Source organism: Castor canadensis, chromosome 4 (genome assembly GCF_047511655.1).
Source record: "Castor canadensis chromosome 4, mCasCan1.hap1v2, whole genome shotgun sequence".
In the NCBI taxonomy this organism is placed as follows: Eukaryota; Metazoa; Chordata; class Mammalia; order Rodentia; family Castoridae; genus Castor; species Castor canadensis.
Window position 1 is genome coordinate 84544598 of NC_133389.1, and position 24730 is coordinate 84569327.

The following is a 24730-nucleotide window of genomic DNA, read 5'->3' on the forward strand; positions in this document are numbered from 1 at the left end:
TGGCCGGAAGCCCTTGCGCAGGCGCAGTGGCGCCGCGTTCCTTCCCCAGCGCGCATGCTCCAAGGGGCTGCGGCGCCCGTGCCGGTGGCGGCGGTGTAGAGGAAGTTTCCGCTTTGCACTCCACCAGGGTAGCAACTGGGCGGCAGGGACAGCTTCCCCCAGGCGCTCGGCGGGCTTCGCTGCCTCCCAACGTCAACCCAGCCGAATCATGGGTTTGCCTAAGGGGTCAGAGGGCCCGAGTCTCCCGGAGGTAAGGATCTCGCTTCCTGACACGCCCGGCTCCTGAGGAGAGGGCCGAGCCCGGGGGGCGAGGGCGCAGAGAGGCCTTCGGGGCTTTGGGGCCGCCCCACCCCCTTCCTCAGGTGTGTCCACCCGGAGAATGTCCCGGCCCTGACCACCGAGGAGAGACAGCGGATCTCCCTGCGTGGCCAGGGGCAACGGCAGGGCGGGGGCAACCTCGAGCGGTTCCCGGGGGTATCTTGTGGCGGAGGGGGCTGCTCTGATGCAGCAGTCCCCCCTCCCGACCCCGCACCACCGGCCCCGGGCTCCTACCTGTCCCGCTGTCCAGTGCATTGCCCCCGATCCCTGGCGCTGCAGTTGTGCTCCAAGGGCCGAAGCTGCTGCACGCAGGAGTCACGAGACGTGTCCGGGCTCGGGGAGTGCAGAGGGCGGTGACCTTGGGTGACTGTCTCCCCCCACCAACCCCCCTGCTTGCCCGCCGGTCCCGGCTGCCAGCCGCACTCGCCGTTCTGTGGGAGGCAGTGCTGCTGTTCTTGCATTTATTCCACCAAGGCCGGGGCGGCGGGAGGAACTTCGGGAGCCTTGAACGCACTGGAGTGGTGTCTGAGTGGGGACGCGCTCTCTGTTGGTGCTGTGTAGACTGGAATGTTGCTGCTTCTCCAGGAGATAGTGGATGCCTTTCCAGAGGTGTTTGTCATTAAGTACTCATTCAGTGGTTCTTAAGTGGTTCCTGGATTTCTACGTTGGCCCGGAATAAAGAGAAAGTGCATTCATTTTCTTTGGGCTGCAAGTATCTGTCATTAGCTAGGTGGTTTGCATTTGTCTTCCCTTTCAGTTGGCTTACTCAAAAAGCTAGTTTAAGATTCTGGAGGGAAATGGGAAACGCGTGCTGCACCTCTACCTGCTTTCTAAGATTGTGAAGCAACCATGGTTGCTTGTCATGGTGAGTGGTTCTCTTACCATAGCCAGGCTTGATTCTCTGCATGCCTCAGTTCCTTCATTCTACTAATTGCAGAATCGCCGTGTTCAGTGCTCAGCTGGGGACAGACTGGCATGGTCATTATTATGTGCTCCCAGAATGCAGGCCCATTTTCTTGTTGTTTTAAGAACACCTAGCAAGCTTACTGTCAGAAATTCTGCATTAGGTGAAAATCTTCCTTTGATTTCACCTAGGGTTTTGTAGAGAAGAATCTGTACTGTGATATTTAAAGTTTTCTTTGCCAGTTTTTCATTGTAGTCTCTCAAGTTTTTACTTGGCCTTTTGCTGTAGACTCCGGTCTACTCTCCCAGGTTCTACCTTAAATCATCCAGCCCAACGAAGGTCTTTCTAAAATAATAGGCAACTTGCACTTGTGGGTGTATTTTTTTAACCCATCACTGACTGCTAGGAGGCAGGGTCTGATTTGCCTGTGTTTTCCAAAAAGTTAAGACAGTTCGTGGCTATTAGGAGGAGGTCAGGCTGAGTATAATCAAATTGCTGTCAAAGACCAGTTGTCATCAAGCTGTCACTAGTCCAGTTAATTCATTAAATTCAATTTTTGAAACCCCTTTCTGTATGCATGTGAAAGAAAGTAAGCTAAAGTTGGCCCTCTCTCCCAGTTTACATGAACTAAGTGCAAGGTAATTGAAAATTTATTGGGCCTGATTTAAGAGCTCACAGCCATCTTTATCAGAGTTTTAACAACTGGATATATTAACCAGCTGGGTGGCTTTTGTGGTCCTTTTCTGTTTTGTTTCAATGTTAATCTACAAAGTGAATTTGCAGTCAAACATCCCTATTCGGTGTCATGTGCCAAAGATATCTTACTTGTTACATTGCAAAACTAAATTCTCCTTTCTGGAAATGAGTGGATGAGAAGTATAGGTTGTCCATCTGCAATAGGTGGCCTGTGGGTGTTCTTTAGGTATGAGTTGAGCTGGGATGATGATCCTCCTGTGATGTATTGTTCTCTTCTTGGAAGTGTGGTCCTGATAAATGGTGACTGAAGAAATGAAGAGTTCCTATTTTATATCCAGGAGTTTTAAGAAAATATGTCATCTTTTTTTTCTACTCTGTCATCATAAACCATAACTGTTCTTTATCTTCTTTTCCTTGACTGTCTAGACTTGAGAAACATCTGTTTCCTCATCTATCTCAAATCTTTTGCAGAAGAGAAGACGTGAACAATTAATATTATTGTCTTTATTTTTGTATGTCAACTAGGAACTAGTGAAAGTTAATCTTTTTGAGAGTCTTTGATAGACCGGGTCATTTGAGAGTGGAGAGAATGAGTAAAATGAACAGTGGCCATGGCTATCATTTCCCTCACACCACCCTATCCCATCTCAAGGGATTGTCAGTCACTTTAATAGTGAATGTTCAACTTTATGTTAATATGTATTCTCCCTTTATTGACAGTTTGCACTTCAAGATAAAATTGACTTTCTATTATCAGTGTCATGATTATGGAAACATTACTGCATGAGTGGTTTAGGTCATGCACTTCATGTAATGATTGGGCATGTCATTCTGTATTTAGCAAATCTGTCCTTTGAGCAAAATGTTGTTTTCGTGCAGAAGAGTAAACACACATGTATAATATATACAGGTCTTCTTTTGAACCAGCTAACAGTTCAATGGGAAAGACAGGTATATACATAACACCAGACCTGCTACTCAAAAGACACTGATAATTGTAAAAATGGCATGAACTATACATAAAATAGAAATGTAGAGATGGCCGTTTTCATCTAAATTTGTAAAGAGAGGTGTCCAGTAGGAGCTAAAAGTTAAAAGGTGATTTCTGAATGATTAGAGAATATCAAGAGAAAGGGGATGGTATAACCAGTGCAGAAATGGGAATGAACATTGCTTTTCTACATAGGCCACAGCCATGTTCAGATTATTTTGGGGGAGATAAAGGAGGAAACTAAAAAGATAGGCTGCAGCCAAAGCTCTGAATGTCAAACTAAGAAATTAGAGTTTATTTTATAGACAGTCTATGATGCATTGTGTTAGGGGGTTGGGGATGAGCTAAGGTAGGATGATGTGAAAGCTTTAGGAAAGATTGAACAAGACAAACTCACAACGCAGAAAGATTGAGAGGCAGTTGTAATAGTTATGGCATGAAATATGAATAAAAGGCATGGACAAATGTAATATGCATAGCAAAGAAAGGATTCACAGACATTGTTGCATGAAATAGTAGTCAGAGGTGAGTGTGAGAGTTTGTACCAGGATGCTTGGTGTTATTTTATGTAGAAAGGTGTTTTTTGATTTTCTGTAATGGAAGAACGGAAAGGTAGTTCATGAAAGTAAAACTACTAGACACAAAAGTACTAGAATATTTATACAGATTTAAGTAGTAGATAAATACCTGGGATGAGAGAAGTATATAAATGAAAAAAATTAAATCAAATTCCAGTTTACATGTATTAGATGAATTCATTACTTTAAGGCAATCCTATTATGTGGCATATCTGGGTTCAAAGCCTTCCTTGTATTTGCTTTAAAGATCAAAAAGGAAAGTGAAAGGAGGGATACGTATTTGAATTCCCTCCTTTGTTCTTATTTCTCCTGTCAGGTGAGTATAAAGTTTAAAAAAACATACCTTTTTCTGTCTGTAAGGTGCTTATGATTTTAGTTGAGAATCCTGTCAAGAGAACTGTGTGTTAAAGCCAGCAGTGGTAGTGGATAGCCACTTGGGTGGCTGAGGCAGGAGGATCCTGAGTTTGAGGCCAGCTGGGGCAAAAGACCATCTTAAAAAAAGTAAAAAAGCCATGTTTTAAGGAAGAAGATAATGTGCTTTATTCTTCCTTTTCCCTGGACTCCTTTAGCATGTGATAAATAGTCTTCTCACTCTACCTTTGGCAATAAACAGCTCATTGAGTGCTGGGGACCCAATTCTTTGGGATCCTGGGAACACTGAATGATGCTTATTGAATTTACACAGAGAATCTGGTGCAATGATTCAGCCAGTGTCACCTGCCCCTTGGCAAAGAGATTGTGGCATCAGGGGAATATACTTGATGTCCCTTTCTTCAAGATATTGTTTACCATCCACACTTGTATCTCTTGTTTTAGGTAGAAACAAGAGAAGATGAGGAACAAAATGTCAAGTTGACTGAAATTCTGGAACTCTTGGTTGCTGCTGGGTATTTTAGAGCAAGAATTAAAGGCTTGTCACCTTTTGACAAGGTAAGAGAAAACCTTTTTAGCCATTACATTATTCGTATCGATGGCATGATTAACCATGACAGGGAAAGGAGGAAGAGATTGCATTTTTACTTCCTCCATTTCTATATTTCCACTCTCCCTAATGCAGAATCATTATAGACATTTTCGAATTTCCTATTCAAAGAAAGTAACTGTAGAACCATTATAGACATTTTCGAATTTCCTATTCAAAGAAAGTAACTGTAAGTAGATGTAATTGAATTCCTCTTATGCACAAACTTTTAGGAAATGAAAACAAGCAAAAAATAATTTTTCCATTCAAGGAATTTACAGTTCAGATGGGCATTATGAAGTTTATGTAAAAAAAAAAAGTCGTAGTTAAGCTGGGTACAGTGGCTCAAACCTATAATCCTAGCTATTTGGAAGGCAGAGATTAGGAGTATTGAGTATTGAGGTTTGAGGCCAACCTGGGCAAAAAGTTCATGAGACACCATCTCAGCCAATGGCTAGGCATGGTGGTTGACCTGTCATCACAGCTGTTCAGGGAAGCACAGATAGGAAGACTGCGATCCAGGCCAACCTTGGCATAAAGCAACACTTTACATCAAAACCCAGCAGTACAAAAATGGCTGGTGGAGTGGCTTAAGTGATAGAATGCCTGCATAGCAAGCACCAGTACTGCCAACACCCCCTCCAACAAAACAAAACAAATAACATAGTTAATAATTAGTTATCCTATGTCAACATGCTCTCAAACAATTCACAGATACTCTATGGATGGCAAATGTTCTGAGTTTGGAGTAGGGAGAAGTCACTATGGGATAGAATCTTTTAATTTAGCAGTACTGTGAACAATTATTGTACAGAGGACATAATAATAGTTGTTGAAGGCACAGAGATAAAACAATATCCCTGCACGCACTCAAAGAGCACGACTTTAGTAGAGAAGAGAAGAAAGACAAGTAAACCAGTATGTGTAGAATAAACGGCATGATGCAGTAAATGCTGTAGTGGACTGTGCTTGGGAAGCATCAGTGACAGCAGATCAGGAAATTTTTGGGAAACCAGTGCTGAGTATTCGAGGGGGTTACAGTCCTGACTGTGCGTAACAGTGAACCTGAGTGGTTTTACAACACACGTGTCCAGGCTTCACCCATTGAACTTTGGGTTAATTCTGTCTGGGCTAGAGTCATGGAATTTATATTGTACTGGACATCTTACAAGTCTAAAACATGGCCAGAAATGAGATTTACTGTTATATCTGAAAAGGATTTTGTTTCAGATTGGGTCTTTAGCTTAAGTGTCATTTGCATCTCCGAGAAATTCTATAAGCAATGTAGAGCAGTGATTCTCATCTCCATTAGGTAGATGAAGATTATACCATGTATGGAAATTAAATTATGAGCCAGAAAGTGTCAGCCTTGATGCCATGTGCTTAGTCTGTAAAACACATAATTCCTCTGGATTTGAAACTTAACAGAAACAGGGTTAAGAAATCTTTCAGCTAAGAGTTAATGTCTGCTCCCTTCACTATGAAAAGAATCTATGTGTGATATATCCATTTAAAATAAAAGTCAGCTTCTTAGTCATACTTAGCAGCATTTCATGTGCTCAGTAGCCACATGTAGGTTCTGTATTAGACAGTGAAGTTACATAACACATTACCATCATTGCAGAAAGTTTTAACAGTGCTGTTTTAGATGAATCATAGGTAAGGAGAACACATTACCTCTAATGATACATAATTTGGTATTTTCGTGATATCTGTAAGAACTGTTTATAATTTGCCTTCTGTTTCTTTCCCTTTCCCTGAACTAGAAAGAGAAAATAAGTACTTTTCCTTGTTTCTTACAGGTAGTAGGAGGAATGACTTGGTGTATCACCACATGCAACTTCGATGTAGATGTTGATTTGCTTTTTCAGGAAAACTCTACAATAGGTCAAAAAATGTAAGTTATTTGGGTTTTTTTGTTGTTTTTTTTTTTAAACAGAAGAGCATAAAGCAGAGGAAAGGGAACTTTTTGGAGGAAATGGTAATTGTATGTCTCATGTTCATATTCTTTTTCATGTTGTATTTGTGTTTATTTCATTTTTACTTATTTTTGAGGCTGGCCTGGAACTCATGATCCTCCTATCCTCTTAAGTGCTAGAATTACAGGGATGTACCACCATACCCAGATTTTTTTATTCTAATAATTCTTAAGTGTCTACATGTGTATCAACTCCAATACTTTTAGCCCCAGCTTGGTTACTTTTTGAGATTTGGCTTGTCTCAGAGTATGTTTTGTTTTGTGCTTTTTTCTTTTTTTTTTCTATTTATGTACTATTTATTTGCTTAGATAATACAAACTAATAGTATTAAACTAAGAAAATATAACTGGGTCAGAAGATATTAATAAATTTGTTCCAGAACCCTATGTGTGACTTTGTGAACAAATTGTCCATGCCATTAACATCTCTCTAAGAATGTAATGAAGAGAAGAACTGGCAGATAAACCTTGTTGCTCCTCTGTTTTGGTGAACAGATCTCCTTTTTATTTTGTAGTGGTCTTCTTTATCCTCTTGTTCTGAAGCCTCCTTATATTTGATAGTAATGTAGCTACTCCAGCTTTGTTTTGCTTAGCATCTGATGGTATAATGTTTACATTCTTTACTGTGATTTTTCTGACTTCATTGTAGCTCTCATGGCGTTAACTTCTTTTCGCCAGTGTGATAGCATCTTTTAATCGATATGTTTAGAGTACTTGTGCTTAATGTACCTACGATATGGTTGAGTTTAAATTTACCTTCTTGCTACTTGTTTTGTATGTGTTCCATTTTTTCTTTGCTCCTCTCTTTTTCCTTCTTTCTTCTGCATTCATTGGGTATTTTTCTGTGGCTCAATTCTATCTTTATTCCTGGCTTATTTAATTATGCTTCTTTTTTAACTTAGTGACAGCTTAATATTTACAATTTTAAATAAAAATATAGTATCATAATATACAATTAAAATGTTTCAGTCAATCTTCAAATAATATACTACTTCCTGTACATGGTAAGAGCCTTACAACACTACTAATTCCTTCTTCTTAGCCTTTGTGCTGTAGGTTTATTTTTACATGTGTTATAAACACCACAATACACTGTGACAATTTCTACTTTAGATCAGGGGGTCAGAAAACTTTTTCTGTGAAGGTCCGGATAGGAGATATTTCAGGCTTCGCCTCTGATTTCTGTCACAGTGACTCACCTCTGATGTTGTGGTGTGAAAGCTGCCATAGACACACATACATGAATGAGCATGACTGTGGGAAAATCACTTTTGAGTGTCTACTGTGTGCCATAAGTTGTGCTGGATGCTTAATATGTTTTAATTTTCATTGCAATAGATAGTATCCCTGTTTTACAGATGGAACTGAGACTGAATGAAGCCAAAGTAATACAACTAGTATGTAAGAGTCATTTAATTTTCAGGCTATCTAATTCTTTTTCTTGATCAGAGTTTCTGCTGACTACTTAGTTTATCTCTTTCCAAAAACAGTAATCTGGGTGGAAGTTGATTGCAGGAGGGAAGGAGATTCTTTCCTTCCTCCTTACCTCATTTTATCCATCATTAAGGGCACCGGCTCCTTGCTTGAGATGTCATCTGCCCAGTCTTTTATAGTTTATCAGAGGCTTGACCATTTAACTAGATTGTTTGGATAGCCAGTTCTACTCCCAGGCCTGCATCAGCAGCTGTGACCTTGGGCAGGTCACTCCTTTGGGCCTCTCTTCCCTTATCGGTAAGAGATGGGATTTGTGAGCTCAGGTACATAAATGTTTTTGTGCCTTACTCTATCCATTTTTCTGAAGCAGTACCCTCTTCTAAGAGGGGGGAAAATTCTAAAAGGATTAAAGATAGTGTATAAATATGCACATGAAGCAGTGATGGTGGAAAAGCAAAGGAAAAAATGTGGGGACAAAAGTCAGGGTACCACATGAGCTATGGGCCACAAATGCTTTGTTTTTCTAGGATGGGTCAAAGATTTGGTCCTAAGCTTTCTGGCAGCCAACAAAAAGAGAAAAACACAGTAAGATCCCTGAGAATTGCAGAAGTTCTTAATACTAAAACCAAAGGACTCTCTCAAGGCTCCTCATTAAAAAAAACATTGCTTACAACACAGTTGCATGTGCTCATTAGTGCTAACCATGAAAAGCAAGTCTCTGCATTTCTAGCATCTGCTACTCTGGGTCTGTGGCTTCTCATTAAGCCACCTGTAGTGTAAGGTCCTTCCTGGGAAGCAGTGCACAGAGCCCAGGTGTGTCATCCTTCTCTTCCCTGTTGGACCAAATACAGAGGTAGATATTTATTTATTTATTTTTATTATATAGGCTACAAATTTCAAATTCTATCAAAAGGAACAAAACATTCATTTCTTCTCCGTTCTACATGCTGGTTTTATTCTGTGGAACGAACCATTTTCATCTGTTTTAAGTTTTTAGATTCTTCTCGAGTCCCTTCTACATTGCCAACTATGATGTATCTCTGTTTCATTAAAGTCTGATGGGAACAGGAAATTAGCTTTACCTAGGTGCCAGTGAATTCCCTTCATCCTCCTTTTCCAGTCTTTTAATTATTAGCTGTTTCTATAGTTGCCTGAGTAATTTTTAGGCTTCTTATTTTTGATCCATTAGTAAAAGACAGTTTCGCCTGGGTTCTAACTACTTAGAGTGTATATTTCAGCATCTTTATTTGATCTTCTGCTCGCAACTTCCACCTATAATAATATTCTCTTTAAAATGATAAGGGCATGATACTTCTGATAACAAATTGTCCGTGCTTTATCTATAGGTAGATTCTAAAAGTAAATCTATAATCATTGTTTACAGTAATAACTAAGAACTGTAATGGGACCAGAGAAAAGGAAATATAATCCTGTGGACCATAATGCTGTTTAAAGGAAAAAGTTCAAAATATCAGTCAAAAGACATCTCCATTTATTATTCACTCAACAAGTGTTTATCTGGTTGCTACTGTGGGTCAGGCATTACTGTAGGGAATTTGGGTACACTAATGAAAAATATTCTGCTTTCATGGAGCTTATGATTAGTAGGGGGGGAGACAGACCATGGGCAACAGTTAGGTAGATTTTATATAGAAGTAACATATGCAGAGGAGACAATGAAAGCTAGGGAAGAAAATGGGGATAGACATCAGGTAGAAGATAGTTGAGGTTTTTAAGTAGGATGATATGGAAGCAAAGATTTGAGGGAAGAGGGTTCTAGGAAATGTGAACCTGTGTTCCTCGCACTTACACATGCATTTTATTATTTAACCTTCACAGCAACTTTTGAATAGGCAGGACAGATTACTCTTCATTTTATGATAGTAGTACTGGACCAGATGGACCTGGTAACTTGCCTGACAGAAATCCCAGAGTGGGTGAGGAAGTCTGGATTCAGATCCAGGTTTAATTCACTTGCTTTCAAACCACTTGTAGTGGAGAAGAAAACTCCTCTTAAAAACTAAGGAGTTGGCTGAGTGTGGTGGTACATGTCAGTAATCCCAGTACTTAGGAGGCTGAGACAGGATGATTTGAGTTTGAAGCTAGCCTGGGCTACATAGCAAATTTGAAGCCAGCATGGACTACACAGTGAGACCCCATCTTAACAGTAAATAAAATTGAGTCAGTCTAAGCGCTCATAATGACAAGTGGGTGTGTTAAAATCTTAGGCTAAGAAGCCTGCCTGCTGACCTCTGCAGTGTTCCTTCTCCTGATTTTTAGGAGGCTCCAGGTCATCCTAACTTTGTCACCCTGCCCCGGTCTGCCTATTTCCTTCCACATCTCCTCCCTGGCAGTATTACTTCCTTCAGCTGCTCAGTTTGGGAGTGATTTCTGGGAGGCTGGTTTAAGAGCGTTGTAAACCCTGAGATGACCTGCTATATCTTTCCCTTAGGGCTATTATGAACTGTATGAGTAGGCTGGCTCTGAGCAGTAACAAAGAAGAACTGTGTTTCAAGGCAGGGGGTTGGACTGAATCGTGTTGGGGTCCCAACCTCTAGATTTTAAGCTACTAAAATTATTCTCTACTGACAATCCGTAACTGTATGTAACCCCATACATCTGTAGCCACTAGAGGGAGATCTCTCCCTATTGAATCAAAGTGTAACTAAGGAAAGACTCTTCATTTGCCAAGTTTGAGATTTAGGTAGCATGTCCAGTTAAACACTCATCTTTTTCTCTCACAGGTTTCAAAGAAGTTAAGAAATAGGCAAGGGAGTCTGATGGAGATCAAAATTAAAAAGTAAAGCTTATCAGAGAGAAGGTCTAAATCTATTGCCAACTGGGTTTGTTAATACTTCCCTACCACACTATCCTATCCAAGCCCCCAGTAAACCTAGACAGTCATAGACTTCCCTACAGGTCTGGCCACTTAGCTCATGGGATTAAAAATGCACTGTGCTAAAGGCACTTTACTTAGAAAGTGTGCTACAGGAGTGGCTGAGAGCCACACGACACTTTCCTTTTTCCTCCCAGGCCTTTTAGATCAATCTCACCTTACCTCCCTTCTGTTAGGGAGGAAAAAAGAGGAGGAAGAGGCAGAAAATGTACTCCCTTATGTCCCTCTCATGGGATGTAGATATTCCTCTCTTTGTGATTGTGTGCAGGCTGAGCTGAGCAGTGTCCTCAGCAGGAAGTGGATGCTCACTCCTGACCTAGGTAGAAGAATGCTCTAGGATCTTAGGATGGTTTCTCCCATCTCATTGAAGCTATTCCATTGGAGGTGGCCAAGGCAAGTTGTTGGGAGAGAGGTCAGAGAGTCCTTACACAAAGTATAAAATCTCTCCTTTCTGTGGAAATAAGAATTCTTTGAAATATAGGATTGATTTTAGAATATATATATTTTTTAAAGGGCAAAAGCTACTATTAATTTAAAAAATATTTTTGTACCAGAATGGAGAAAACCAAACATTTCCTTTGGGAATGAGAGCCCATGTTTTTTCTTAATATTCTGGTCACCTGTCAGAGTCTAGTGAAGATTTGTTGCTCAAATGATTTTTAGAATGATTTTTTTAAAAGTGTATAATCTAGGCTCCTAGACTTATGGAAAAGTAAATCACTAAAATGAAATTTAAAAGAATATGGGGCATTGATAACATTTTATTTTATCACATACAAGCATTACAAGTGTAACTGCCATGTTTGACAACACCATCATTTCATAGAGAAACAAAAATATACTGGGCATGGTGTTTCAGACCTATAATCCCAGCAGAGGTAGGAGAATTTTGAGTTCAACCCAGGCAAAGTTTGCAGACTATCTCAACAAACAAACAAACAAAAAACCCACAGTAGGCCACAGGCATAATTCAAGTGGTAGATCCCTTGCTTCATAAGCATGAGGCTCTGGGTTCAATCCCCAGTACCAAAATAAATAAACAAAAATATTATAACATCAAAAAAGTAAATAGAACAAAAATCTTAAAGGGTAAAGGGAGTTTTTGAACCTTACATGCACATTCCTAAACTGTGCTTCCTTTTCTGACTTTGCAGTTAGCCGGAAGAAACGTGGTCATGTTCTGGCACTGGCATGGCACTGCACTGAGTAGCCCCAGATTGTCCTGGGATGTGTCCCAGACTTGAGAAATGTCTTTAGGGCTGTTCAGTGTGTTCTTACTCTGTGCTTGTTTTTTCTGGACAGAGCTCTGTCAGAAAAGATTGTCTCAGTCCTTCCGAGGATGAAGTGTCCACACCAGCTGGAGCCCCACCAGATCCAGGGGATGGATTTTATTCATATATTTCCTGTTGTGCAGGTGAGATCTTCTGTGTGGTTTCTTGCCTCTGAAAATTAGGATTCATGCAATAGGTGTGGCTTTTGGGCTGTCTGGCCTGAATTTTGTCTAATGGGTGTTGTGTGGATTTGGTTTAGCAGGACATGGTAGTGTTTTCTGTTGTCATTCTCAAAAGACTGCTGGTATTCTATATGCCCTAGTTTTATACTGTTACCTCTTAGGATATTTGAATGTTCCTATTAGTGCCTTTTCATACTTTTTTGGTAAAGATAGAACTCCATAGCCCTCTGTGTTCTGATCTCTTCTGATATACTATTTAGCATTTAATTCCTTCCTTTTCTTTGTTTGTTGTTGTTGTTGTTCTTGCCTGCCTGCCTGCCTTCCTCCCTTCCTTCCTTCCTTCCCTTCCCCTCCCCTCCTCTTCCTCCCTTTCCCTCTCCCTTCTCCTTCTTCCTTCTTTTCCACCCTCACTATGTAGCCAAGGCTAGTCTTGAACTTGTGATCTTTCCACTTCAGCTTTCCAAATGCTTAAAATACAGGCATGTACCACCATGTCTGGCTACCCCAGTTAACTTTCTTTCAGATTTCCCCATACTTGTAATTCCTCTTGTCACTGGGCCTTTGCATATGCTAGCTCCTTGTGCTGGACTGCTCTTCCCTTCTCTCCTTACATACTTAATTCATATTCATCTTAGTTCTACCAAACCTCTTCAGAAAGCTTTCCTTGACCTCCTAATCTAGAACAGGTTCCTTTGCTAGATCCCCTTGTATAGCCGTATTTCCTTCCTTCTCAGGAATCTTCCTTCTTACAGTTTGAAGCCATGTATCTTACTGTAAGCTTCATGACTGTAGGCACCATCACTGTTTTGTCTCTAGTATCTAACAGAAAGTCTGGCAATTAATTTGTAGGTACGTAGTCTTTGATTACTAATATCTCATTGGAAACATCTCTCCTACAGGCTTTTCCCCCAGGCTGTGCTATATAGCTTCCTATATTCTATGCAGTTCTTACTTCTGGGCTTCCCCTTTAAGGCTCCTGGAAAAGAGAAGAAACAGAGGGATGCATGTTTTTTCCCTTCTGTGGGAATACTACTTGTGTCTGAACCTAACAGTGTTCAGATCATCTGTTACAATTCCTGTCTTATCTTTGAAGAAAGTAGGACTACAAGGTTGATCAGTTAGCTAAATGGCAGAGAGTGAATGGACAAAGATACCAATGTAACCTCCTTGTCTCCAAGCCTTGTTCCTTTTTCATTCTGCCATTCTTGCAGCCACGGAGAAAGCTGTACCGTCTTTTCCAGAAAAGTCTTCTAGTTCCATGTTAAGGTCATAGAGTGTAGAAATTCAGAACAGAGACTAAGTTTAAATCTCACTCTGCTACTTTCTAGCTGAATGACCTTGAGAAATGACTTAACTTCTCATTTGTTAGAGCTAGTAATGGTACCTTTCTGGTAGGTTGAGAAGTAAGTTGATATGTGTATAGAAGTTAGATGAAGCACTGCCTCATCTTAGTAAGTACTACATTAAATGCATCTAGTCTATTTTCTAGACTTCAAATCAAATGCCATGAATTTTGTAAATTTATAAATGAAATTTGTAAGTTTCAGGCTGAGAGTTTAATCGTCTTTTCTCTGATGCAAGGAGATGGTACCTGATCCTTTTTGTGAAAAGGGAGTTCAGGGCCTGATGTTGATGATCACTGAAACCTCCAACACTGTCATACTTTGAAGTTGTTGCCTTTCCACCTAAAGCCTGCATCTCTACACTAGAACACTGGCAGCAAAAAATCCAGTCCAGATATGAGAAGATGAGTGGGAAATGATTTTCTACAGTCAGATCGAACATTTTGAGGTTCTGTGGATGTTATGAATGCAGTGCTAGAGCAGTTCTTACCTAGACATGAGAGCCTAGGTTAGTGATTATCAGATTTCCCATTTCACAGACCTAAAACTGGAGACTGACTTGGGGTTAGCACTGGTAGTTTGCTGGGCAAGAACACTTTCAAAGGTAACTTCTATCTTTCTTTCTCTATCGTATCCTAAAAGATAGCCCATTTAATGCATGATCTGAAAACAGAGGACCGTCCTTCAAATTGAATACATTTAACATTATGAAAAACTCATACATTCCTGAAAGTTTCTTCTATTATTTTCTGGGCACTAGCAAAAGACCAGCCATAGACTAGTAATTGGGAACTATTAGCCTATCTGTCTGATATAACCTCTCCTGTTCACACCACTTGGCAAAGCCTAGCAACACTCTCTGAAAACCACCTGCAGGGGAAAGAATGGGTCTAACTTCCAGCTACTGGCCGTTCTAGGACACTTTTTTTCTTTTGTGTTGGACTTGAATTCTGTAAAGTAGATAGTTTTCTTGTGTGAGGGGAGCTATGACAGTTTTACTATCCAGGAGGTCTCTGGAGTTTTAAGTTGAGGAAAGTTAAGAGTTGAGAGTAATTGCTTCTGGATATCAGTACAGTGGAGCTGGGATTCACGTACTAAAACCCACTTGTCCAGTTGTCTGTTGTGGAAGAGCCTCAGAGCTGTGACTCCCAGCTTTGCATCATTACAGCTACAGATCAATAACAAATTGCATAGTTTCTCTGACTTAGACTCTGTAAAACTCAGCCAGCACAGTGTGCCTTAGAATGTCATAGGATTAGTAGAGAATGTTGTTATCAGTTAATCTAATGCCTTAGGTTCTGTACTCAGCATATACTGTTCTCTAATTTCAGTACTATGGGGATTTTTTTCAACTGTTCCAGGAGTTGTCCTAGTTGTTCTTTGTGGCACTCTCCTCCGCTTTTTGTGGTGCAAGTAGCATAGGAAAGAGATGTTTACAGTTCCATCTGCCACTGGAATGCCTTGTGCTTTAGCTGTTTACAAAGCTCTCTAATATTGTGCTTTTATTTGTTCCTGTTATAGTTCTGTGCAATTAAGAGTATCAAGGGACTGATTTTCTTCCCTTCATAGAGAGGCAGACTGAGGCCTGGGGATGAGAGTATAGCCTTAAAGTGCCTGTGCAGCGACTTAGCACTGGTTGCACTGGGTTTTCTCATCTCACATGCCTATGTTAGCAGTTTCTTATCATCTGGTTAGTTCAACCTTGCCAATTTGAGTTCACAAGGTGTGCTGTCTGTGAGTGGGCCTTCACTGCAGTGGAATTTTGTTCCTATCAACTCACATTTCCTCACTTTCTTTCCCAGTGGCTGGTGAAACGAGCTATAGAAACAAAAGAAGAGATGGGTGACTATATCCGCTCCTACTCCATATCACAGTTCCAGAAAACCTATAGTCTTCCAGAGGTCAGTATGGTGCTCTTTTTTTCTTATTCATTGAGGGCACGCATGCATACCCAGAGACTCCCAGGTAGGAGCAGCATCAGCTCAGGCTTCCCTGTACCTCACTCCTACCTTGGCATCTCTGCCCATCTTGGTCTCACCTCAGCATTGAAAAGCGACCTTGTGGTTCATTAGAACTATACTTTATTTTTTTTTAATTCATTTATTCACATGTGCATATATTATTTGGGTCATTTCTCCCCCCCTATCCCCTGCCTCCTCCCACTCTCCCCCACCTCCCCTCACTTCCAGGCAGAATCTGTTCTGCCCTTATCTCTAATTTTGTTGAAGAGAAGACATAAGCAATAATAAGGAAGATAAAGCATTTTTGCTAGTTGAGATAAGGATAGTTACACAGAGAGATTCCTAGTATTGCTTCCATGTACAAATGTGTTACATCCCAAGTTGATTCATCTCTAACTGTCCTTTCGACTAGTTCCTGATCCCCTTCTTATATTGACTTCTGTCGCTTTAAGATTTCCATATTAGTTCCTCTGGACTGGGAACATCAAACACTTTCATGTTTTGGGTTTCCTGCCTATCGCCATACCTCCCATATGTGTTCTCCTCTTAGCATATGACCCAAGTCCAACCATAATGCTGTATTTGCCCTAGATCTAAAATCCACATATGAGGGAGAACATACAATTTTTGGTCTTCTGAGCCTGGCTAACCTTGCTCAGAATGATGTAGAACTGTACTTTAAATGCTACTGCACTTACAAGGATTTGAAATGAGAATGCTTGTCTTAAGCACTACACTCCATGGCCCCTCTTTTTTTTTTTTTTACTAGCTGTCAGGATCTATTGAAGCCATCTCCACAGTTCCCAGTCTTTTCCTATGGAGAATATATTCAGAAAATTGAGACTTATTCAGGCAAAGTAGTGATTTTATAAAGCAGTTTTCTGAGCAGTCCAGTTGAGTTTTAATCTTCATATGGAATTTAAGTGTTTTGTCTTGTAGGATGATGACTTCATGAAGAGAAAAGACAAAGCCATCAAGACAGTTGTTGACCTCTCAGTAAGTTCACTTGCCTATGCTTTACTTTCCCAGTGCTGCAAATACTTCAGACAGCCTTTGTTTAAATCATAAATCATCTGTGGGGATTGTCCAGGAGCTGTCCTCCAATGGGTGTATGAGGGAAGTCCCGTCTGCCTCACGTGGTCAGTGCCAGGACACCAGCACCACCAGGTAGAATCTGCCACAATGAGTGCCCTGTGCTCATAGTTCTGGTTTTAAGAACTATCAAAATGCAAAGTCTTGCTTATTTACCCAGTGACAGGGTAACTTTGAGTAGCTCCAAAGAGCAGATGATGAACTGGACATGGTAAATTGAACTCGTTGCCCCACGTCTATTCTCATGATGGCTTTGGCAAGGTAGAATGGCTTCTGATCCTTGTGGGAAAGTCAATATACACAGTGCATCTTAATTACTGGTAGTCTGTACACATGTGTCCACTTCCCCAACATAGGGTGGGGCAGAAGGAGACAGCTTCGGTCCTTTTCAAAACACTTTGAGCCAGAGCCAGAGACCCTGGTCAGTGGCACTTCCCATTGCTACAAGTGATGAGAACCAAGTCTCAGTGCTTGAGTATGCAATCTCTTTCTTCCAGAAATAGCATATAGCGTTACTTTATGTCTTGATTATTTCATGCAAATCATCGTACTTATCATTCTACTCAACCTTGTTTGTAAGATTCAACTATACTTATGTAGCTTTAGTTGATTTTATAATTGTCAGTCTGTTGTAGTAATATGTCACCCAGCTTAAATATCAGGTGCACTTTTTATGCAGATGACTTAAGTTGTATTGAGTAATTATCAAGATAGAGGTTCTCTGACATGTGTGGCTTTGTGAGTTGGCTATGTCTTTCCAGAAAAATAATTCTAAACAGGATCATCTTAAGAATACATCTGTTGTCTCCCAGAGTGATTACTCTGAAAAGAACATCATTTGATGATGAAAGACATGAAGTGCTCATGTAAAACAAAAGTCTTTGTCTGTTTATAATTGTAATTTGTATCTTTTCCTCAATTCCATTTTGAAATTGAAGGGGTAGAAAACATTGAAGATATAGGCACTCAAAACCAGATACTGTCTTCAGATTTGGTGGCAATATTAAATAGGAAGAAGAAAAATAATATGACGAATAGTTTTCTTTCCTAGTTATGAAATAGGTATTCAGTTTAGAACATCCTAAAAGATCTTTTTTTTTTTTTAAGATTGATAGATACAGGAGAAGAAAACCAACCTTAACTTCACAACACAGAAACAACCACTTTTAATGCTTAGGCATATCCTTAGTCAGCTTTCTGGCACTATGACAGAATACTTATGAACAACAGTTTAAAGCTGAAGTAGTTATTTTGGTTTCAGAGATTTCAGTCTGCTGTCCCTAGGCTTCATTGCTTTGGGTCCTGGCAAGGCAGGACATCATGACAGGGAGAGCATAGTAGAGCAAAGCTGCTCACCTCCTGGCAGCTGGAAAGCAAAGAGAAATAGAGGAAGGGGCAGGGGACAGAGAATACCCTTCAGGGGCAAGTCTCTAACTAGGCCCCACCTCCTAAATTCTCACCACCTTCTACATCCCATGAAGCTATGAATCCCTTCAATGAATTAATCCCTTGATGAGGTCAACTGTCATGATCCAATCAATTCCCAAAAGTTCCACTTCTGAACATTGCTGGATTGGGGATCAGGCCTTCAACACATGAGCTTTTGAGGACATTTCAGATCCAAAACATAGCATAATAACATCCTAACCTGTTTTTAATGTGTTTTTTAAAATTGAATTGAATCATAATTTAAATATAATTTGGGTTTTTTGTTTTTGTTTTTTGGCTTGCCAATAAGGATCTTTTGGATGCTATTAAAGATTTTTCCTAATAATTCTCATGACAAATAATACCCTGTTAGTTGGATATGCTATTACTTTCCCCTGTTTTAAGTAATAGTATAGTTTTTGGAAAGATAACTACAGATGACAACATTATTTCTGAGGCAGGGAACTGGGGGTTTGACAGCAGAAGAGAAAGGGAGATTTTCTTTTTCTTACAAACTCTGTACTTTTTGAATTTAATACTAAATCTGGTTAACCTATTCAAAAACAGTATGTCCAACTTAAATTTTAATGCTTATTTAAATATCTTCCACCTGTAAATCTTATCCTGAGCCCTGGAAGAGAGTAGAAAATGATACATTATTCTGGCATATATCCCCAAATTTTAACCCAGAATTTAAAAAAGGCCAGCATAACTGTCAATCATCCTATCAGTGAAAGGCCTGGCATCTCCATACCTATGCAATAGTTCAGTCTTTTAGAGGTAGACATGTAATTTCTTCTTCTCATTTGTAATGGAATTTTTTTAACTCACTTCTTGGAAATGGGACTTTATAGAATTAAGGAGGCAATGATAATGACCAGTACCGTGTGCCCAAACATTGATCTGATGTTTATCTGGAATTCATCTAGTTCTTACAACAACCCTATGAAGTGGTAGTATGTGTTTACAAATGAGAAAACTGAAGCCCTGATAGGTTACATAAGGTGTGCATGGTCCCATTGATAATGATGGATCCAGACTTAATCTTGTACCTACTCTGTTGCAACCCTATAGATAAAACGCAGTGTTCAGCTGATTTAAAAAATATATCAAAATAAAGGGAAATAGAAAAAAAGTATGAGTCTCTTTATTATAATTTTTATTGCTTAGCTTATTTCCTTTTCATTTGTGAACTTGATTGACAATACATTTTCAGTAGGAATGGTAAAGAACTTTTATGGATTGGCTGGAGGTTACTTTGGGTTTTACTGTTTTCTCCTTTCTTATTACTGAAAACTTCTCACATAGGAAGTTGCTGTCTTAGATTCTTAGCAGAGTTCCATAACCATTAGCTTCCATTCCTCACTGCTACTGCTTCTGCAAGCACTTCCTTAACTGTCTTGAAATGAGATTTCCAAAAGTTTGCTGGAGACTCCAGGCCTGTTGTGCTCATCCCATACTTATTCTTGTGAGCCAGTACAAAAAAATTAGACACCTTACAGGTTATTTGTTGTCATTCTCCTCAAGGAAAATTCCTTCCTACGTGATAGTGTAGCGCTTTGTAAGGGTCAGATTCTTCAGGGTTCTTTCTCCTTCCAGTCATTGCCAAGTTTCGTCTTTCAGGCATCTTGTCAGTATTTCTTGCCTGCTCCTTATTAATGAATCTAGAATCCTAAATTTAAATTGCTATGGAGAAATTAAGGAATAAAACCTGGTCAATCACACAGTTGCCACATTTCCAGACCCAGCCTTTTATAAAATATGAGTGTAGCTGCTATGTATTTACTGAGTGCCTTTTATGTGCCTGGGACCTAGTTAGGCATTTATATGTCATTAACATTAGAGACTTACATGTTATTAATTCCATTTCATAAATCAGGAAATTGAAGCTCAGAAAGGTTAATAAATTCCCTTCATAACTATAGAGATAGAAAGAGGCAGCCAGGTTTTGATTTTTCGTCTGACTCCCACACAACAGGTGCTGGTGGTTCTCAATTTTCCTGAGTCCCTTAGTCTCTGCTTTCCCACACATTCCTGACACTGATTTTGCCATTATGTTCCTGACTTTTTGCTAGACTCTGAGGTATTTATCTGGGTCCTAGAGAATCAGACATATCAGAGTGTTTAGACACTCTCCCAGCCCTTTTTCAGTCTCTTAGGGGACATTTCCTTTGACTTTTCCCATTTGTAGATGGGAGGGTAGATGCTAGGTGGGGCTGTCCTGTTGTCTTCTTTTTTATCTATCAACATGACACTGTTGTACCCCCACCAGCAGGCTTTTACTTAATCTCTCTTAAAAAAGTAAGTACTACCATTTAGATACTAAATAAATATCTAAATATTTAGCTTATTCTTTCCTTTAAGCCATCTTTAGAAAACTGTTCTAATCTTTTACAACTGTCCTTGGTTATGTGGCCCATCCAATATTTTGGTATGTACCTTTTTATTTTAAAAAGTTTTTTTTTCTTTAACACTAATGCTGTAGCAACAGTAATGAAATGTTAGGAATTGAAGGAAAATACAAAGACCAAATCATCTATGATCCCACTAGCCAGAGATACCACAGGTATCAAAGTAAGAAATGCAGAGTTACAGATATCACTAGAGATCTGAAAAAAATAAAAAGACATTACATTGTTTTTCTGTTTTGTTGCTTGCTTATTTTGCTCAATAATACATTGAGGCCATTTTCTCATTCCAATAAATATACCTCCATAGCATTTTTAGTGACTATTGGACATTCATTGTGTGGAGCTAATTTAAGTGGTTTAGCTTGCCTTGCATCTTTTTCTTCCTTTCTTGGCCTTTATGTAGGACTTCCTTATAGGTAATTTTTTCTTTTATCTCTAACTATTTACTAGGGTACATTCCATAAAATAGATTGGGTTCGAAGGTCTTGCCTAAGGCTTTTAATACCTCTTGCTAGGGCCCCAGACAAAAAGACTATATAGTAACCTTTAACATCTTAGCTCATCAGTTCTGTCTTGGCCCCATTTTTTTTCCCCTAATGATTTTTCCTAGTAATCTGCTTTTTGTCTTTGAAATGTGTTATTCTTTTACTTCTTCCTACCTCCTTTTCACTGAATACCTAGCTACTCCTTTAAAAGGGCTGCCCACTGGAAGGTGGTTTTTTCCAAAGGACATAAAAAATGGCCACTTAGCCCTCTCATGATAGCTTTCCTCTGAGCACCTCCCACTTTTGCATTGTAATCATCATGGGCTCCTCTTCTGAGCAGGCAGCTCAGTGAGGTCTTTTACTTTCTTTAAGGGCCCCCACAAAGTTTTGCCCAAAGCCCCAAAGTATGTATTTTAATAATATAGTAATTCATGTGAGAATAGGACTTGTCAGAACTTCTGGCTAGTTGGAAGGAAACCGTTTGTTGAAGTTACTGAATCACCTAAGAGACCCATTTAAAATGTCCTTTGAGGTTTGGGGCATTGCTCAAATGGTAGAGTGACTGCCTAGCAAGCTCAAGGCCCTAGAGTTCAAACCCCAGTACTGTCAAAAAGTCATTTAAAATTTCTACAACAGTGTGCTCTTCTGTGGGGAATGCTCTGAGGAAGGTCTTTTTATCCCACATGTAAAATGTAGATGTAATGACAGAAGTAAGACAATATAGTCTTTTTTATTAATAGTGATACACATCCACATGTATGTAAAAATATGTCTTTGCCCTTCCTGTGTTAAGTATTGTTAAATATATTTATTGGTTAATCCTCACGGCTCTACCTGTTTTACAGCTGGAATACTTGTCCCAGATCAGAGAGGTAGTTAGTAACAGAGCAAGGACTAAAAGCCTGGTCTGAGTCCATTTATTCATTTGGTGATATTGAGCACTCACTGTGTGCTAGACCATGTTCTAGCTTAATAAAAAGAGCCATGAGGTGGCAGGAGTACATACCAGCTTTATTTGGCCACAGCTCTAGCAGGTTTGCTCATGGAGTCAGGAGTCCCTCATTTTATGAGGTCATTCAGAAGCTTTAGGCTCAGGAGCACTGTCCAGAGAGGAGAAGAGCAGGAAAACCGCCACAGGGATCATAGAGGAGGCTTTTTGGCTGGGTGAGTTTGCTCAGCAGCACACAAGGGAGTCTGGTCCAGATGCCCAAAGGGTAGCAGTAGCTGGGGTCTTTATAGTCTCCATTTGCTCCAGGGCAGGAGGAGCAAATGCTAGCAATTTCAAAGGGTATAATTTTGAAGGATATACAAAGTAGACACTCTTTAAATTGCTAGAATTCACACAGTTAAAGCAACTAGCTGTGTAAAAATTTTGAGTTTGGTATGTTGGCCAATTTTTGCGCTAAGAGGTCTCAGTTACTGCAAAGAAATGAGCAACCAAATGACCCAGACACAGAAGCCATCTTTAGCTCATTTATATAACATACCTTGTTTTTATCTGCCATGTTATACTGTTTGGTAGACTCAGGAGCCTCAAGGTTGCACATGTGTTGAATATCAAAAAGCAGAAGGTAGACTTGCACAGCAGACCTCTGCTCATGTAAAAGAAAATAGAGAAGGAACAAGGTCTGGGGCTGTCTGTGGAAAAGTACACAAATGATTGCCGTCTGTCCATCTCTTAGCATTAACATCATTCAGTACCCTGGGGCTTTGTTTTGCTATTGTCTTGTTAATGTGAGAATTAGATAAAAGAAAACAATTTATTCAGCTATAGATTTTTTTCTTGTGGGATCTTTCAGGACATTGCACTTGGCAGTAAAAATCTCTGTGGAGCCCTTGTGGGGTAGGTGGATTTATTCACAGGCTTTCTACACTGAGGGGTGTCTCTTAGTGTTGGGTTTGAGCTGTGAGAATTAGCAGTTAAGGTCAACGGAGGCAACTCAAGAAAATGTAGTTTCCTGCTGAGTTAGATGTGGTCTGAGCTTTTGAGTGTAGAATGCCAGGTTGGTAGTGGCTGTGTCATACCTGCTCTGTTATTTCAATAAAGAAGTCGTCTACCATAATTGTAAGGGCAGCAATCAGGGATTTGCTGCAGACACTGCCATGGTGCTATGCTGGTCTACTTCCCTGCCATACCATTTGGAATGTGGACTCAGAGGCATCACTCTGACAAGTGAACCTAACTCATAACTAGACCTGTGAGTAGAAATCTGATCTCACAGCACAGGAGCTCTCTGCTTTACAAAAGGGTCACCTTAACTTTTTAATGCTGTTCATGTGTCCTTTGTCATCTGCTAAGACAAAATGTCAGAACCCACGATGAGGGATGATCAGAATTGAGGTATAAAACATTTACAGAATGTTTCCAAGTCCCAGTTCGGATGTCATCCTCTCTGTATCACTTAGTGCCTTGTTAACCTCGGGCAAGTTGTTAAACTCTCTGCCTAAGTTTTGTCTGTTGACAGAAAACAAGGATAGCTACCCTCATAGGTGTTAGGATCAAAAGGGCAGCACATATATAGCAGTCTATACCTGCCTGCCATGTACCTACCATGAAAAAAAAGATAGCTCTTACTATTAGTGGAAAAAGACAAAATTGATTCTATATATCTTTTGTAAAAAGAGTATAACCATGTGCAAAGCATGGGTTTTTTTTTTTTTTTATTAATCTCAGACTTTAAGTTGACAGAATTATGTTACCAAGTTATATCTTTACAGGATTTAAAAACACAAGGAATGAGAGACTGGGAGTGTCTTTTAAGATCTGTTGGACCACCCTCATTTTACAGATAAGAAATTGAGGGCCATTGAGGAGAACTGCCTTTCCGAACATCATAAAGCTGGTTAGTGGCAGAAATGGGACACAATATCAGCATTCCTGACTCTCGCTTTAAAGGGTGATTAACAATGGCACTTTATAGTTGGCCTGGAAACCTGTGACATTTAGCTCTTCATTGCTTAAGCAAACCATTATATTGATCAATGTGGCAGCTACAGATTACATAATGAGTCTTAGGAGAGGGCTTGCTGAAATGGGTGACGGTTGGCTAGAATGTCTATGAGGGGCAAGTTATTGTACTAGAAAAGCTTTGATATTAGAAGCCAATGTACTGGGACCTAACACTATATTTGTGTGTGGGGGGAGGTGAGGGGCTGGGTACTGGGGTTTGAGTTCAGGGCCTTGTGTTTACTAGGCAGGTGCCGTACCACTTGAGCTATGCTCCCATCCGTTTATTGCTTTAGTTATTTTTTAGGTAGAGTCTCACATTTTTGCCTGTGTCTGCCTCAACTATGATCTTCCTACCTATGCCTCACATGTAGTTTGAATAATAGACTAGGTGTGTGCTACCACACCAGGCTTGTTTATTGAGATGGGGGCAGGGAGTGTCTCATGAACTTTATGCCTGGGCAGTCCTCAAATTGCCATCCTTCTGATCGCCACTTTCTGAGTAGCTGAGATTATAGGTGTGAGCCACTGTACCTGGACTTCATACTATTTTAGACTTAATGTCCTAGGGATGTATGACAAATTATTTCATTTCTGCTTCCATAGTACTAGACTGAAAATAATAGCATGTACCCTGCCTCATAGTGGTTGTAAAATGCAAACAGTGAGATATATAAGAGGGCATAAACTTTAAGTGTAAAGTGCATACAAAAGCCAACATTGTCATTGTTTGGCAGAATTAAAGGACCTTTTAACTGTTGTTTCAGATGCTATTGTTTTGGAGTCAGTCCTTTTTTAGAAGAATCCAATTTCCTGTCTTGGGTCATTGACTCTTTCAATTGAAATTAAGGAAG

The 24730-nt window shown here is 39.9% G+C and overlaps 2 protein-coding genes across 4 annotated transcripts in view; one reads left to right on the forward strand and one right to left on the reverse strand.

The window, feature by feature from the left end:
* Insig2 (insulin induced gene 2) overlaps nucleotides 1–661 on the reverse strand; it is an 82496-nt gene extending 81835 nt beyond the window's left edge. The window contains exon 1 of the mRNA XM_074070574.1: nucleotides 553–661. The gene's annotated coding sequence lies outside the window, so the exon portion shown is untranslated. The remainder of the gene's footprint in view (nucleotides 1–552) is intronic.
* The window catches only part of Ccdc93 (CCC complex scaffolding subunit CCDC93), a 175226-nt gene that overhangs the window by 93467 nt on the left and 57029 nt on the right, over nucleotides 1–24730 (forward strand). For 2 of the 3 annotated variants that reach the window (XM_074070569.1, XM_074070570.1), the window contains exons 1-6: nucleotides 44–250; nucleotides 4304–4417; nucleotides 6251–6345; nucleotides 12059–12170; nucleotides 15355–15453; nucleotides 16453–16509. In XM_074070569.1, the coding sequence (XP_073926670.1) occupies nucleotides 209–250; nucleotides 4304–4417; nucleotides 6251–6345; nucleotides 12059–12170; nucleotides 15355–15453; nucleotides 16453–16509 (519 nt within the window). In that variant the 5' untranslated portion in view covers nucleotides 44–208. Of the gene's footprint in view, nucleotides 1–43; nucleotides 251–4303; nucleotides 4418–6250; nucleotides 6346–12058; nucleotides 12171–15354; nucleotides 15454–16452; nucleotides 16510–24730 lie in introns of those variants that run through there. The other variant, XM_074070571.1, reaches the window with a different exon arrangement.